At 40.2% G+C, this 16,328-nt stretch overlaps 1 protein-coding gene across 1 annotated transcript in view; it reads right to left on the minus strand.

The window, feature by feature from the left end:
• Nucleotides 1–1,561: 1,561 nt before the first annotated feature.
• Nucleotides 1,562–16,328, minus strand: part of LOC117544369 (multidrug resistance-associated protein 4-like) — a 36,735-nt gene continuing 21,968 nt past the window's right edge. The window contains 7 exon segments of the mRNA XM_034213338.1: nucleotides 1,562–2,527; nucleotides 3,881–4,015; nucleotides 5,340–5,445; nucleotides 6,141–6,313; nucleotides 6,774–6,863; nucleotides 9,706–9,861; nucleotides 12,659–12,850. Coding sequence (XP_034069229.1) covers nucleotides 2,450–2,527; nucleotides 3,881–4,015; nucleotides 5,340–5,445; nucleotides 6,141–6,313; nucleotides 6,774–6,863; nucleotides 9,706–9,861; nucleotides 12,659–12,850 — 930 coding nt within the window. The 3' untranslated portion in view covers nucleotides 1,562–2,449.

Genomic DNA, 16,328 nt, shown 5'->3' on the forward strand with positions numbered 1-16,328 from the left:
AACAGAAAGTTTGTGAAAAACATTGTTTCCTCAACCCAAAATGGCCTCAACACTACTTATTTATTGGCCCATAACAAAACAACCTTAAACAATTTACACCATTTCTGTTGTTGTGGATACTTGTTACATTATTCTTCCCTCGACTGACAATAAAAACGTCTTTAACAGAATAGGACGCGTATCACATCCTCAAATCAGCACCAACGTATCACTCCTCTCTTAAAGTGTGGATGGGCTAAATGCTACGGTGTGAATGCATCATTTCACTCGCCGCCTTCACATTGTGCCGACTCCTTTTTTGTGTTTTATTTCTTTGGGATTACACTTCATTGTAGGGACAGCCAGGTTTCTCACACATTTATTTATTAAAGCCATATCGGCACTATGTTGACGGCATTGCTATTTGCACACCTATTCAGATACGTCGTAAAATGGTGCTATTATTGGGGGACGTCGGAAGGTATCTGGTTAATAATACTTATTGTGCAAACTTTGTTGTCGCCATTCTTGTGTTGGCTGTTATCGAGGGGAGAGCAGAGAGGATATATGCTGACTCTGATGTAGATAGTGCTATGAGTATTCCTATTGTGGCAGCTGCAGTGTGGCGCAGTCCCTGATAGGATTTTGAATGCTGTCAATGCTGTGTCAGGTGCATTAGCACCTCAGAGACCCATGATGCTCCAGCTGCTCTGGGCCTGTGTCTCCCCGGGCCCTGGCTGCCAGCCTCACACCAGACACAAAGTAATCACAGATCACAGCGTTTAATCACTGAAACAAGCACTCCAGAGGACCTCTCTGTCAATATCCCACTCTCATTATCTGTTTGGATTGCACATCCACACTGTCAGATAAACAGAGTGGAAAATTAAGATTAAAAATATGGTAATTTCATTTGAAGCAGCAGGCTCCTCTCACTGGCCCATTATGCTATTGATTACCTCTGAATTCAATTTCTCTTTTCAATGTAAACTTTAATCTATTCGTGAGCCAACAATTCAACTCCCAAGGGGCTATTTGAGAGTAAGTAACCATTTAATATGACGCTGGCTGAAGATTCACTGGCTTTAATGAATTGTGTAAATCACTCAGCTTTTAAAGGAACTGATGTCCCGCAGTTCACCACCCAAATCTGGGCCTGTTTAAATACAGCCTTTATAGCAAGCTAAGTGTTTACTGACTGACAGCAATCTCTGAACGCATAATCACCAGCTTTGCTCTTTTCTGTATGAAAGGGAATTAAACAGCTCGTTTCTAATTGCGCTGGTGATGAGAAAATCACAATTTAATTGGGGGTGTAATCATCATATTGCACCAGCTTTCTAAAATAACAGAGTAAATGGCTGTACCATTTTACCATCATAGAAATCAGTTGACTCAAGAAGATAATCACTAGGTTGTTCTCCTTAACCACTTACCAATTTGTAGCATCTTGGTCAAGACCACTGAACTGAAGCAAACACCATTCAGACATCTGAACACAGGCTGAGCAACAGCAGAATGAAATGGTTATTGAGGGAATGTTTTTGAGCCAAGAAAATCTTATAAATGCAAAATGAAGACATTTATTTTTAGATTTTTTTTATTTACTACTAAACTACAAAGTGCAACTCCATCAAATATGACATATAACAAAACAATACATTTACTGAGAAAACAATGTAAGTACATATGGAGCTAGTCATACTAAACGTCCTATTACTGCCAAAGAAACAGCTAAGCTATGCTATGCTTTAAAAGCAACAAAAGCCTATTTTACAAAAATAGGGGGAAAGTTGATAGTCTCTAACATGTATTAGATGCAACACACGTTTCTTAGTGTAGTGTTGGTCATTATGATTGCCCGTACATGAAATGTTACATTCAAATTGTACTCTTCTCTCTTGACAAGAGTTGAGGTAGACATATAACCACTATCGTTTAAGTGCTGGAAGGATACTTAATTAAAACTGCAATTAAAAACAAGAATCAATAGTCTGATTAAGGCACAATAATTACTGAGAACATCTCTCCTCTCACATTCTCCTAGTCTTTTCAAGCATTTCCTGAATAATAAAAACGCCTCAGACCTATTACACAATGTGTGCCTTAAAAGAATGATTTAAGTCACCAATAATTTATCGCACCAGGATAATCACATCCAATATCTGCACTCTTTTGAGCACCGGTGCAGGATTGAAGCTACCCAAGAGGCCAGAACACACATACATAAACATAGCAGGGTGTAATCAATAAACAGCCATGCAGTAAAATCCTGTCAATAAAAAGGCACACCCTGCCTCAGCTAGTTGTTCTATATCAAAAGAATACGCCAATCAAACACAGCACATACTACACACTAGCTACTGGGAATCCAAATACATTTTAGTAAACAGGAAGGAATGTAAGAATATCCAGAAAAATAGTTGGTCAGTGATGGCGAGTACGAGGTCCACAGCGACTCTCCAAACTGTCAAAGAGACGTCTCAAAGATGACATGGATGTCCTTGGCACAGTGCACGTCTGCCACTCGCTTTTTGTTGATGTAAACCTGGAAGTGCATCAGGGAAGCAGTGTCACAGAACACAAGCACACAGTCCAATCTAAGCTACGATCTATTTAGGGTGTGATTCATGACAGATCCAGTCAGAGCTGGGTGAAGGGATTTGTCACCTGCTCAAGCATGCAAAAGTGGCTTATTTAGCTCTGGGAAATTCAGTGTAGAAAATATCAGAGATAATCACTGAAATTATTTGTTCCATTTGACTTCATTTTTACCTGTGTGTTTGCTTACAAAATACATGGTGTCTTACTACAAAGAGGCTCTGACAGACCAACGATAAGAGAAAGTTTGAGAAAAAGAGGAAAACAGGTGAAAACAGGTCGGCCTCAGCATGAGATATACCTTCTGCTCTGGGATTCTCTTTCAACACGGACAAAGGAGCTAGAGGTTGATATCAGATTATTGAATGTATTTAAACCTTGACTGACAACTATAGAAACTTGACACACAACATGTGGACCATCTCAGTATTTAATAAGTGGTGCTAGACAGTTATGGATGCCGTGGTAATCTGATCTAAGCAGAGCACCCTACAATAAAGAAAGGAAAACGTAAGGGCTTGTACAATGTCATTACCAATCCGCCAGTGTACAGGGTAAGACGATACCAAATAATACCACAGTGTGCTGAGTCTTTGAAATCAGTATTTTACTCATTTCACTCCTCTGGCGGAGGAGATACAGTTCCGCTGATAAATTTGTGCGAGGGACAGAGAGAAAATGAAATGATGCCTACTTTTTCTTATTTCACAAAGACCTTTTTGAAGTTGCAATATGGTATCTGAAGTCCCAGACAGATGCACATAAAATGGAATTGAACAATGAATAGCCAGCTCTTATCTGTTCAGTGTCTGAAGGGGAAATACATCACAAATGAATTTCACAGGGAAAAAATATGGACATTCTCCATTACAGTAATCCCCATAGAAAGTTTATCCCAAATCGCGATGAAGTTAAACCCAATATTTCCAAATAGATGTATTGCAAAGAAAGCTGCTTTTCTGGAATCATCTCTAAAATGATCTAAAAATTATATTATGAGAAAAAGATTATACGGGGAGTTTCTTTGATAAAATCAGGGGATGGAAATCTACAAGGGGAACAATTTTTCTCTTGAAATTAATGTTATGGTGTTGCATTGCTCCGAGTAGGCACTTTAAATTAAAATGGTAATCAAGTGTCTTTGCATTGTCAGAGTAATGCACATCTTCTCTGCTTAACTGTATCATTTTGGAGGTAAGCAATGAAGACTGGAGTTAAAGGGAGAGTCTGGGATTAGTGTGGCACGGCTGGACTCTATTTAGTCACAAGCCAGTCCTGGGAGAAAGGTGGGTGTGGTTACCTGTCTGGCTGTGTGTAGCAGTGAGGCGGCCTCGGCTCTGCCTGTCTGTTGGACCATCTGGTAAAAGAGCCCTTCCTGGTTCTGGAGCAGCACATATGGCTCGTCATACTCCTGGATCCTGCCGGCATCTAGAACCTGCAATCACACATACAATGCTGGGTGTGAGTGGGCATCACTGCACGTATACTTTACTTTGGGGAAAACTGACACATCAGCTGTTTCCCTGCTGAGCGATGCATGCAGACAGTGCAAGATGAATGGGGGAAACGGTAGTCTCTGCACATAGGAACCATCCATTTCATGTGACTCATGCAACAGCAAACATTGGTGCCTGTTTGTGCTCAACAGGGTGACTGACAATGAGCGTGTCCTGTTAGCAGTGTGAAAGTCAAGCACGCTGACTCTGACAGACTGAAGATCAGTGATTTATCCATGTGTTTATCCTGGCGTTTCAGCAGCTCAGGGGTGGTCCTCAGTCAAATCCAACAATCACACCTTTAAGACACTCTAGTCAATTACCATCATTTCTGTGTCATCACATGCCATATAAACCACACAAAGAATAGTGCCAATTCAAGCAGTTTGGAAAAGACTACAATTATATCACAGACAAATTTTAACAAGCTCCATCCCCTTACAGTGGTAATGAGCAGTTTGTTATCACTAAAGCCAAGTTTCAGGGTGTATTAAGTATGAAAGGGAGACTTCTGCAGCTGCTGTCATAATAGACAGGATACAAGGAGATGGAGTTTGTATTTTGGAAACATTATGCGTCTAAATAAGGCAAAGCTTAAGATTAGACCATGCAATCCAGGTGGGGCCAAAACAATTCTCCCAGAGTGTGCAACAATCTGGGGGCATATATAACGCGAGTGTAGGTGTGAAACAGTCCCCCGCTGTGTGATATTTGGCTTTTTCTCAGCAACCCTCTCAGTGACCGAGCAGCCACCAGGTTGTGCCCTGTCCTCCATAGACGCTTAACAAATGCTGCCACAAATGGCACTAATTGGCACCTCTGCAGGCAGTAGAAGGAGAGGGCCAAAGATCAAGTGGCCTGAGCAGAGGCTCAAAAAGGGAACGCTGTGAGGGTGAATCAGGCCAGCTGTTGCAAAATAGAGCAAGTGAATTAAAAGATTGTGCAGGAGGCTCCTTGCAATGAAGGGAGGAGGTGTTTGTAAGCTTTGAATCTCAGGTGTGTTTGACATGCTTCAGTGGCAGTGAATATAGGGTTTATGTTTCCGTGTGTCAGTGTTGAACTTTGACACACAATGGAAGCTACATTTATTATAATTGATGAGAAGGAACATGTTTGTGAAGGGAAATCGTTAAATGTAATAACTGAAAGTGTCATTATTCATAATTTCATTATTTCTTATAACTGCTAACAGAAGGAGAAGAGTTTCGTTTAAAATGTTGATTTAAGTGCTGGAAAATGGAAATGTACTGCTTTCTTACTTACCAGTATTCTGTCACAGTCAATGATAGTGTTGAGTCTGTGAGCAATGGTGAGGACGGTACACTCCTTAAACTTGTCCCGGATAGTCTGCTGGATGAGGCTGTCAGTTCTAAAAAAGGAGCAGGGAACACAACACCTCAGCACAAAAAAACTCTTCCTTTAGACCCTTGGGCAGGGATTTTTACTTAACACTGAACAATGGCTCATCAGCAGTGAGGTATGTGCAATAGAGGGCATACAAAACAAAGGAAAGAAAAGCTCCTTCAGTTAACAAAAGATAGGTTCAGTTTATTTTTGACTTTTGTGAAGATTGTTTAGTTTTATTAGACATTATTTTTCGTGTTATTATTTTGGATTTTATATGGTTTACAATCATTTTCTGCCTATTAGAAGTCATATTAAATGTGTAATTTGTACATTTTGGTTTACTAAGTTGCATTTTGATGTATTCAATCCTGTGTGGCCTATGATGTTGTGGACTCAAAGAAAAGTAGTTGTGACTAATGAGGATCCAAATGAACAAGTAAATGAATAATTAAATAATTGATAAGCGTATGCTCCAATGATATAATAACAAAATATCATCCTTTTATATAATCCGTTTCCCATCAGGCAATTGGTTGAACATTGCTAATGGCTAAGGGTTAGATGTGTGGCCCCTCGAATGACTTTCAATGTTTTACTTGAATGTGCTATTCATTTATTTGTAGATTCGTTGGAACTAATGTATTGTTTTAAGAATAGTTTGGGTTTGTATAACAAAAGTGTAGAATCCTTCACTTGTTGACTCGAGTGTCCTCTGACCTGGGGTCCACATTAGCCGTTGCCTCATCAATGATGAGGATGCGGTTTTTCCGGAGGATGGCCCTGGCCAGACACACCAGCTGCCTCTGGCCCATGCTGAAGTTAGAGCCGGACTCCGTCAGCATCGTCTCCAGCTTATTGGGCAGGTCCTCCAACACGGCCTTCATCTGCACCTGCAGAGAGGGAGAGCAGAGTCCCAACCCTTCATTACCCCTTCATAAAGGCTTCCTGTGGGGATGTCTTTAAAGAGCTATCCAAACACACCCATTAACCGCCTGGCACAATGCAGGGCCAGGTCCACTGATGACCTTGGCCAGTGCTCTCTTGTGGCCAGCCTCTAGCTTTAATCCAGGCCACCAAACCCATTCAGAGGCAGGACCAGGAGCTGAAGCCCTTCACTGTGGGGGGAGCCTTCATCCTGGTTGGCCTGACTGCCCAAACACATCTCCCCCAGCACTTTCAATGGTTCCCAGTTACAAGCCGCACATTGAGCTGGGCCCCATGGCCCTAATGGGATTTCCCCCCATGACTTGTGGCGAGCAGGGAGGCTGAATGGCAGCATTGTACAGGGGGGACAGAGGGATCCCCCCCTGGGCCGGCGAGGGGGAATCATTCAGAGCCACGCTGGAGTACCTCTTGGAGTGCATTCCACAGGTCCTCATCTGTGTGCTGCCTGAAAGGGTCCAGATTCTTCCTCATGGTGCCCGTGAAGAGAACTGGGTCCTGTGGATAGATGGATATAGAAAGAGAAGGCCGTGGCCAGTTAAGATAATGACAAGGGGGAAGATGTATGAAAGGGTTAAGACAAGCTTTAGAGAGCGCCGCTAGGCAATGTTTGAGGGGAAGATGTTCACAAAAGGCTTGCTCCTCTCAGGAGCTCTATTCAATGTTCTGGCCAACTATGCTTCAATAAGTTGATCTTTTTACTTGGAAAACCAGAGCTGGTGCGCTAGTGTTGGTGGATAACAACGGTGTGACATTGTCGGTATATATAAGATGGAGCAAAAAGGGCCATCTAGTTACCGTACAAAGACTTCCATACAGTAGGTGTATTAGAAATGGTAATCTCAAAATGTCTGGCAAAAAGTAACAGCTTTACTCTGTCAAACGCACAAGCATCTGTCAGGAGGGGTTATCGCATCAGTTGTCTACCCTCAAGAAAAGGACAGCCTCAGATCTAAGACAGCTAGGATGTCAAAGATATGTATTTATGGTGAGCCACACACCTGTATCAAGGTTTAGCCGCACAGTCATCTTTACGAGAGTAAATAAAGCTCTTTATTACAGCACAGAGGAACGAGCCCACAAGTCCAAAGGCACTTTTCTAACATGTCACTCAGTTCGTGGTTAACCTGATAAACAGGAGTGAGCCGGCATCTTCTCGTGTCAGGTCAGATATGTATTCATAAATCCTGCTTCAGTGTTGAAGTGATTTACTGAACACTTCCTCTTACTATCCCAGGTCCTCATACAGAGACAGTCTTGCCTCTCATGGTACAAAGCTGCTTTAGATAAGCTTTTCATATAAGCTTTTTTTTTTATTATCAGTGAACAAAAACAGCTGTGCTTTCCTTTGAAACATGAAACTGAATTTATGACACCTAAATGGTTATAATGGCTATTTGAAAAAAGCTGTGATGATATATGGCACAGCAACAGAGGTGACGCATAGCAGCAAGCTACTGCCCATAACAAGAACTGACCCACTTCAACTGCATCCTCATCACAGTCAAGGCTATATACAGTAATACCTCCAGTTTACTCAAGCTATGAATATCACCTAAAGTCAAGATAGGAATTATTCACCTGGCAACCGTGAGATTACACCAGGAGTTTGAGTACACAATGAGTCTAAAAGGTTAAGTGTCCTGCATTAAGGTTTCTGGCTTCTTGTATTTATGTGACTCACTATCCACACCTTCATCTCTGCTCTCTTACAGGTCACAGCCACAATCACAGAGACATTCATTGTACACACAGCACACATCCCTTATATACAAAATCATGTTTCAACAAACCTCCATGTATGTCAGAAGACTCAGGACTAACTGTTTAATTTTCCTGCAGAAAGAATAAAGCTTTCCGGACTTCATCCCTGCTACCTGCGCCTTACAAAATGTTCCACCTCTTTACTTCCAATGAACTTTTCCTTCTGTCACCAAAATACCACCTTGTCATTAAGCCAGCTGAAGTCCCAATTCAAACTAGTTTTGTGACACACTTTAATTGAGGATTCAATGTTAGGTCGGAAAAACTGATTTCAAGCACAGCTTTCTATAGACCGATTATGTGCTCCACCAATTCTAAGCCCTCTGTTTGCCACAGAATTCATTTTTACTCAGTCATTCCTGAGAATTCAATAGAAACTGAAATGGATCCTTTTTTAATGCCATATGCTAATAAAAGCTTATCATAATAAAATCAGTGGGTGGCAAATAATGAAACTCACTGGCAATGTATAGTATACATACAGTTTCACACTCAGTCCCACATGAAAAGGTAAGGAAAATAGCAAGTTATATCAAGATTTTCTTCCAAGTGAAAGGCTGACTGAATATCACTTTATCTCTGACGTCTCGCAGGAAAATAAAAAGGCTTTCAGATGGATTTGTGTAAATCCGAGAGACTTTATACGTTTGTAAAACTAAGAGAATGATACTGAAAAACCTTACTTCATATAATGGAAATGCCATCCTGTATGTGATACGGATGAGCATGAAGTTTACATTCTGACTTGCAACCTGCCACTTTGTACAACTCTCTCCCTCTAGGAGAGAAGGAAAGAGTAAACAAAATCTCATCAAACTCACATCACATCCATCTCAACCTACTTTAGACTGGGAAGTTAAACTTTATCTGAAGAAGAAGCAATGCCAGAAACCTATCAAATCCCAAAAAAAAAGCATTAATGAAACTGTTTTAGGGCATCTTGGCTGCACCCTGGAAATGTTTGAGACTTGGGCTAAGTGACGGTGTACAAGGGGACTCTGACTGTGAGGATGGGGGAGACTTCTTCTAAGCAGCTTTCCCATGTTTGGGGGGTAGAGGGCTAATCCTCTGTCAGGGATGGGGAACTGCTCTCTTCACAGTACAGGCCGTGGGAGTCTTCTCCCCTCCCTCCACTCTGCTGACACTCACCCGCAGGCTGGCATTTTCTTAATGCCGTATCAGTTTCAACAAGCGGAAATAAAGTTAAACTGTCTCAAGGCATCCGTTTGTCTCACTTTCAGAAATCCCCTGAGAGACGACTGTACATTTCCTCACTTGTTCTAGCTTTTTAAAAGCCAGGCATATAAAAAAAGGGCAACATCATGTAGGTGACTTAAAATTATTCATCTTACAGTTTTGAAATGTCTCAATCAAGAAGAATAAAAAAAGGCCATATATGTCAAGTAAAACTCCATTAGATTAAGGAAAGGACAAATACATTATTATTATTCCATGCTGAAAGTTGCATTCTGGGGTGGTTCTAACCATATATACCGTATATATATATTTATTATATTTCATTACATTTATCCACTGGTTACCATATGTACTGTCACGGCCAATGTTAAAAGGGCACCTGTGGAATGATGGACATTTTCTGACGCAGGGTGTGCAGGCCAATCTCAGAAGTCAGAAAGCCATCAATCATTATTCGTCCCTCGGGTTCTGCCAGCCGGAACAAAGCGGAGATCAGGGAGCTTTTACCAGCACCAGTGCGTCCAACGATGCCAACCTGCAGTGGAAAAATTACAACATTTATATATATATTTAAATCTGAAAGAAAACGTGTATTCACAAGCCACTTTTTCTGCTCTTTTGGGCTAATAATTATACATATTCTTTTTGTTCAATATCACTGAGGAAGCAACTCCTATGTCTAAGTATAATATAATCACTATTATTGTTCGGAAATAAAAAATAAATAATATGAAAACATCAATACACTTTAAAAACTAAATTGATGTCCTTATCTTTGCTGTTTTATGAGCAGGAGTACCATCAACTATCATCTTGTTTCAGACCTTTTGCATGTTTAAGTAGTAAATGTAGTATAGTTTCATGCAGTACATGCTAATTTCTCTATTTTCGTCAAATGTGCAGTCATTTTAACTCAAGTTTTATGATTACAAGTAAAGTAATTAAACAAGGCTATAAAAACGTTATAGGCTACCGATCTTTTGTATGTGTTTTATGTACTGTAAAAGTCACCCGATCGAGAAGTATACAAGCCGAGTGCAGACGTGAACACCATTTCTTTACAATTGACCTCAAAATTCTTGAGACGAAAAGAAAAACAACTTTACAGAATCCTCTCTGTGAATAATATTACCTGCTGTGTACATAATTATTGTCATGTAAATATATTGTGAATCTCTTATTATTTTGTATTGTTGTATTCCTATTATTAGTATGACTAATCTCTGAGTATTCCAATTACCTTTAACATGTGTGCCTGAGCAAATGGCAAATAAAGTTTGTAAAATCAGAAAACAGAAAATACCAGATCTCTCTTATGAAAAAGCTGCAGCAAAGAATGTACAGACATGATTGAACTGCTAACAGCACAAGCAACCTCCGTGTTTAACAGAAAAGGGGTATTGTGGAAGAATGATTTGAAAAGGCTTCACCACAGTGCCAAAATATCCTACACACACAAACATCTTAGAACCCAGACATATGCGTTTCACCCAGGTAGCAAGGATAAAAAGGTTTAGATATTTGGTATTAACAGAGGTTTGAAAGGAATGTTTTCAAAGGGAAAATAGTCTAAACAAAACATTGTTGCAACCACTGACTCACAGAAGGAGCTGCTGAATGGGAGCTACACACATTGGGTCATCCTTTCTCAGCAGAAGAGTATTCACTCTGCTAGTCAACATACAGGTTCATGGTCTATAAAGCATTACATGTATTGAGACATTTATGATTCTTTCAAATTCTAAAGCTCTTTGTAAGTTTGTTTTTTATAAAGAAATATTCTCAAATGTAAGTTTTTGCTCTCTATAAACTGTTGCATAAAGTTGCTGGAGGAGGAAGTGACCTCGTTTGAATATTACTGGGCTTGAATTGAATTGCTCTCATGTCACAGGGACCACAGGAAGAGCCATCTGCCCGTACCTGGCCGGCCACAACTCCATCTCTGTCTAATTAAGCAATTTTTAAGGACAACATTATGCTAACACAAATCGGTGCAAGGGCATAGCAAATGGAGGATGGCCCATGACTATAGCCATATACTCGCTTACATCCTCTCAAATGATGTGCAATATCTCCAAACCTAAACAAATAAGGTGTTTATTGAACTATTAGTGTATTTAACAAAAATAATTGAACATACTCAATGACTGACCGTTTTACTGTATGGCAGACATGTTTACTTTTAGAGCAGAAAATACACAGGTGTTAATATTAACATGAAGGACTCCCTTAACTTTCCCAGTAAGCCAAGCCATGGAGTGAGTATGCCCAATATTAGCTACTTGAGTAAGAACTGGAAAAGACTGTTTGAATGTTTAAGAGGAAGAAAAAAAACGTTGACAACAAAGCAAGAGGCATGTATACCCTTTCATCAAGGATATACAATTAATTCGTAATTGAAAGAGAATTAAAACAAATATTTTCAAAGTATAACCAAATAAGAATAATGACTGTCTTAAAAGAACCGTCTCAACATGGCTTTGAAAATGGTTCAGAACTTTCCTTAACATTCATCAAACAACGGTGTTATCTTATTTCAGATCAGCACTTTAGAAACCTTAGTGGAAATTACATAATATTGTCTTTAGCATAGTACAAATGTAAACAAGGACTGTGCACCCTTGATTTTTTTTAAATGAGCAATATGTTCCTACTAATCCGATTCTCGCTCAATGATGGGAGGTCAACTGAGGTGTTGCATTTAGTTGTTTGGTTTTATATGATTATGTACATCTTGTGACTAATGATGGCCGGAGTGGATGGATCTTGTACTGTAGGTTTTCTTGGGAAAGGGTGTCAGAGGAACTGTCAGGATGCACAAAGCTTTTCCCCCCCATGGCATGTGGCAGAGATCCCTCCCATGGGCTGTCAGAGCCAGGGCCTCTACACACTTATCAACCCATCCATTGTGAAATCAGCCGCCCTGGCCAACCATAGCCATGCAAAATACACCCCCTGCATTAAACACAGTTTCAATCATCCTCAACCATCTCCCTCCGCTTCCCTCTCTCTCCTCTCTCGCCCCTCTCCCTCGGCCTCTCCTCTCTCTTATAGTGAATAAACAGTTGTCACCGTCAGGTAGCTCAAAATGCAAATTGGGAACAAATGGATCCACTTGAACAGTCTTAATTACATGATATGTATTCCATGAATCACAAATGGTATAGTCCTGAAGATTCAGCAGTACAATATGGTGTCCTTTTAATAATTGATTTGAAAATAATGCCACATAAAAAGAATCACATCACGCCTTCTACACTAGCTGCATATCAATCTAAGTCATGGGCTGTGCACACCAGTAAGCTTGCACAGGTGGGAATAAAGACAAGAACCTTTTCTCTGGATGGGAAGACGACAGTCAGGTTCTTTAGGACCAAACGCTCGCTGGCACTGTAAGAGAAGTTCACTCTGTCAAAGGTGATGGAGCCTGCCTCTGGCCAATCATGCGGAGGCTGTTTCTCCGTCTCCCAGGGTGCTTCACTCTCCAGCTCTGCATACTCAACCACTCTCTCCACTGATGTCATCTATACAAAATAAGGCAATGATTATCACAAAACGTGTCAAAATACAGAAGACTGCAGTTGTAAAGACATATTTCTAATATATACATTTTGCTCCTTTGAAACAATAAACCATAGCAGTACTTCAGATTCAGAAAACCTACATTTTAAACAAAAAACTGTAAACTTGACACCCTGCTGGCATTTCTTGAGTCTCAAAATAATCATATTCAACCAGTGAATACGTATTATAAAGTAGTACTCCATTCATAGAATTGTCCTTCCATAGATTTAAAAAGGGACTGGCGAAAATTAAAACAGCAGAGGCTGAGATGTGTTGACTTGTAGTCCAAATTATCCTTAATTTCCCACAATGCAACACCTACTGCCACACAGCAGATTCAATTGTTTGTAACCCTCCTGTATACAGCTTAGTTTTTTTAAGTTTAGAAGATACTTTTCTCCTTATTGAATGTGTCATGCACCTTATACACACACATCAGCAAACAGATGCATTGTGAGACACAGCTTTTGTTCCATACATGATAGTTTATGTTAGCTTTTATTTGTAGTGTAGGCACTTAAGCTAACCCACCTCATACTCAAGTTGGTCTTTGGTAGTGTTTTTTTTTATTTTTTTTAACCTTTATTTATCCAGATAAATCCCATTGAGATCATTGAACTCTTTTACAAGGGAGACCTGCTCAAGTAGGTTCCACATGAAACATACAAACATTAACAGAACAACAAAAGGACATCTTATATCATCATCACAGGGATTACAATTTACATAACTATCCACATGTACAGGTACCAACAGCTTCCGATTGAGTAGCATCCAACCGAGCTTTAAAAACATTTAGTGGCACCAGATTGCTCAGTTTCCATTTCAGTTGCAGACTATTCCAAGACAGTGGCGCTGCACATCTAAAAGCTGTCTTCCCTAAGACAGTCCTAGCAGTTGGCACATTTAATAAAACTACAGCATTCGATCTCAGGCAGTAGCCACTTACAATTCGCCGTGAGATCAGGGAGCAGATATAGGATGGAAGTTTCCCTAACATGGCTTTGTAAATAAAAATGTACCAGTGACTGAGCCTCCGTACAGTTAGTGAAAGCAAACCAGCCCTTGCATACAGGGTACAGTGATGCGTTAATGCTTTACAGTTTGTCACAAATCTTAGCGCGCTGTGATACGCAGCATCTAACTTGACCAGGCAATTGGCAGGTGCATTCATATAAATCAAATCACCATAGTCCAGCACAGGTAAAAAGGTCACAGTGACTAACCTTTTCCTGGCCTCAAGCGAGAAACAGGACTTATTTCTGTAAAAGAAACCTAGCCTAACCCTCAGCTTTTTAATCAGGTTATTGACATGAAGTTTAAAAGTGAGACAATCATCAAGCCAGATACCAAGGTATTTGTAACAGGCAACAACTTCAAGTTTTGTTCCTTGTGAAGTAACAATATCTAAAACATGCTCTGGTGTCTTTTTAGCTTTAGAAAAGAGCATTACCTTGGTTTTCTCAATATTTAAAAGAAGCTTTAATTCAGAGAGCTGAGTCTGAATAATGTTAAAAACAGCCTGTAATTTAACACCAGCCTCCTTAATGGAGGGACCTGCACAGTACATCACGGTATCATCCGCATAAAATGAAAAGTAGCTTCATCCACATTTTCACCTAAACTATTGATGTAGATGGAGAATAAAAGTGGACCTAAAACAGAACCTTGAGGAACACCATTAGCAATATTTAACCACTCACCACCTTTCAGAGAGGTAGTTTTCAAACCACCCCACTGCATGGCTGGACATGCCTATACTGGCTAGCCTCTGCTTTAAAATGCGATGATCGACGGTATCAAACGCTTTGGACAGGTCAATAAATAGAGCTGCACAGCTCTGCTTATTGTCTAAAATACTCGCCACATCATTCACCACTTTCATTGTCGCAGTGATGGTGCTGTGTTGCTTTCTGAAGCCTGACTGATGTTTAGACAGGATGTCATTTGTACATAAAAACACCTTTACCTGCTCACTCACTAGGCGTTCGAGCACCTTAGCCAGAACTGATCATTTTGAGATGGGCCTATAATTATTTAATAAAGTGGCCTCCCCACCTTTTAGTAGAGGCAGGACATACGCTGACTTCCACAATTTTGGAATTGTGTTAGTGCTGAGGGAGAGGTTAAAAAGAGTAGTGAGCGGTGGAGCAATAAAATCAGCAGCTATCTTTAAAAAGAAAGGCTCTAAATTGTCCGGGCCAGCCGGTTTCTTAGGATCTAACTTGGTTAAAACTTCACGAACAACATCAACAGTAAAAGGAGTAAAACTAAAAGGGTTTTCCAAAACACCTTTTTCAGAGTTACAGACTGTGGTGTTCACAGAAGCAGAGTTAGTGACAGAATCAAAACGTATTGTTTCGTATTGTTACGTATTGCGCCGAGGCTTCGGAGCGTGTGTCGAGTAATCCCCGAAGCTTTTTGTGAAGCTTGTATCGAGGCTTGTATCGTTTTGGGCCAGTGACGTCATCGATGACAAACGAAGCCTCGCTGCCTGTCGATACCATGTGACTGCTTCAGAAAGTGCTTTAGATCGGTTGAACCACAACGCTCATATTACCCATGGATGTATAATAAGAACGATATAAATATTACCCTTCCTGACCTGCACCCGGGCCCGGTGACACGATGGAATTAAGAGAGCTCAGACCCTCACTTATATAGAGGTCGGAACATGTCATAAGTATAAATAAATAAAAGCATAAATAAATGTAGGAATAAAAACATGAATAAATAAATAAATGAATAAATACAGGAATAAATAGTATTCCGTTTTTTCAGATGGATTCAGTGCGTGTGCTGTGGCTCAGCTGGAAAGCAGTTGACAATCAACCGCAGGGTCCCTGGTTCAACGACTGTTCAATACGTCTTTTGTTTTGTTCATAAAAGCTACAGCTAAATGTATTCTTTGATATGGTTTAGCCTTTCTCAGGCTACAACATGGTTACGTTTACGAATATTATTAAGGAATACAAATCCCTCTTTGCAATGTTTACCAGCCTCCTTAGGCTTTTCAATCACAATCATTAAACTGGAATAAATGCAATATTGTTAACATGAAAATAAGATGTTATGTTTGTTGTTTAGAGTTATTTAAGGCTTTGCTCATTGGGAACTCGGTATGAGATACAGCACACTATTGAGATGTCAAATCTGCCTGTTTTACACACTTTGGCCAACAGGGGGGTTTGTGTTCAGATGAAGCCCATGATGAAGCCTCATGAGATGAACCCTTTTGCGAACCAATTGGCTGGAAAGCTTCAAAACTTCATAAGGCTTCATCTCACCATCACTAGTCTTTAGTTGAGTTAGCCTTGAGCTGTTCTCATTTCTATTCTTTGAGTTACCAATGCTGAGAATGCCATTGCTGGTTGTTGCTGGACATCTTGGTAGGCCGAGGGAAAAGATTCACCACTTAAATCAGAACACTTAAATACA

Source organism: Gymnodraco acuticeps, unplaced genomic scaffold, assembly GCF_902827175.1.
Source record: "Gymnodraco acuticeps unplaced genomic scaffold, fGymAcu1.1, whole genome shotgun sequence".
NCBI classification, from domain to species: domain Eukaryota; kingdom Metazoa; phylum Chordata; class Actinopteri; order Perciformes; family Bathydraconidae; genus Gymnodraco; species Gymnodraco acuticeps.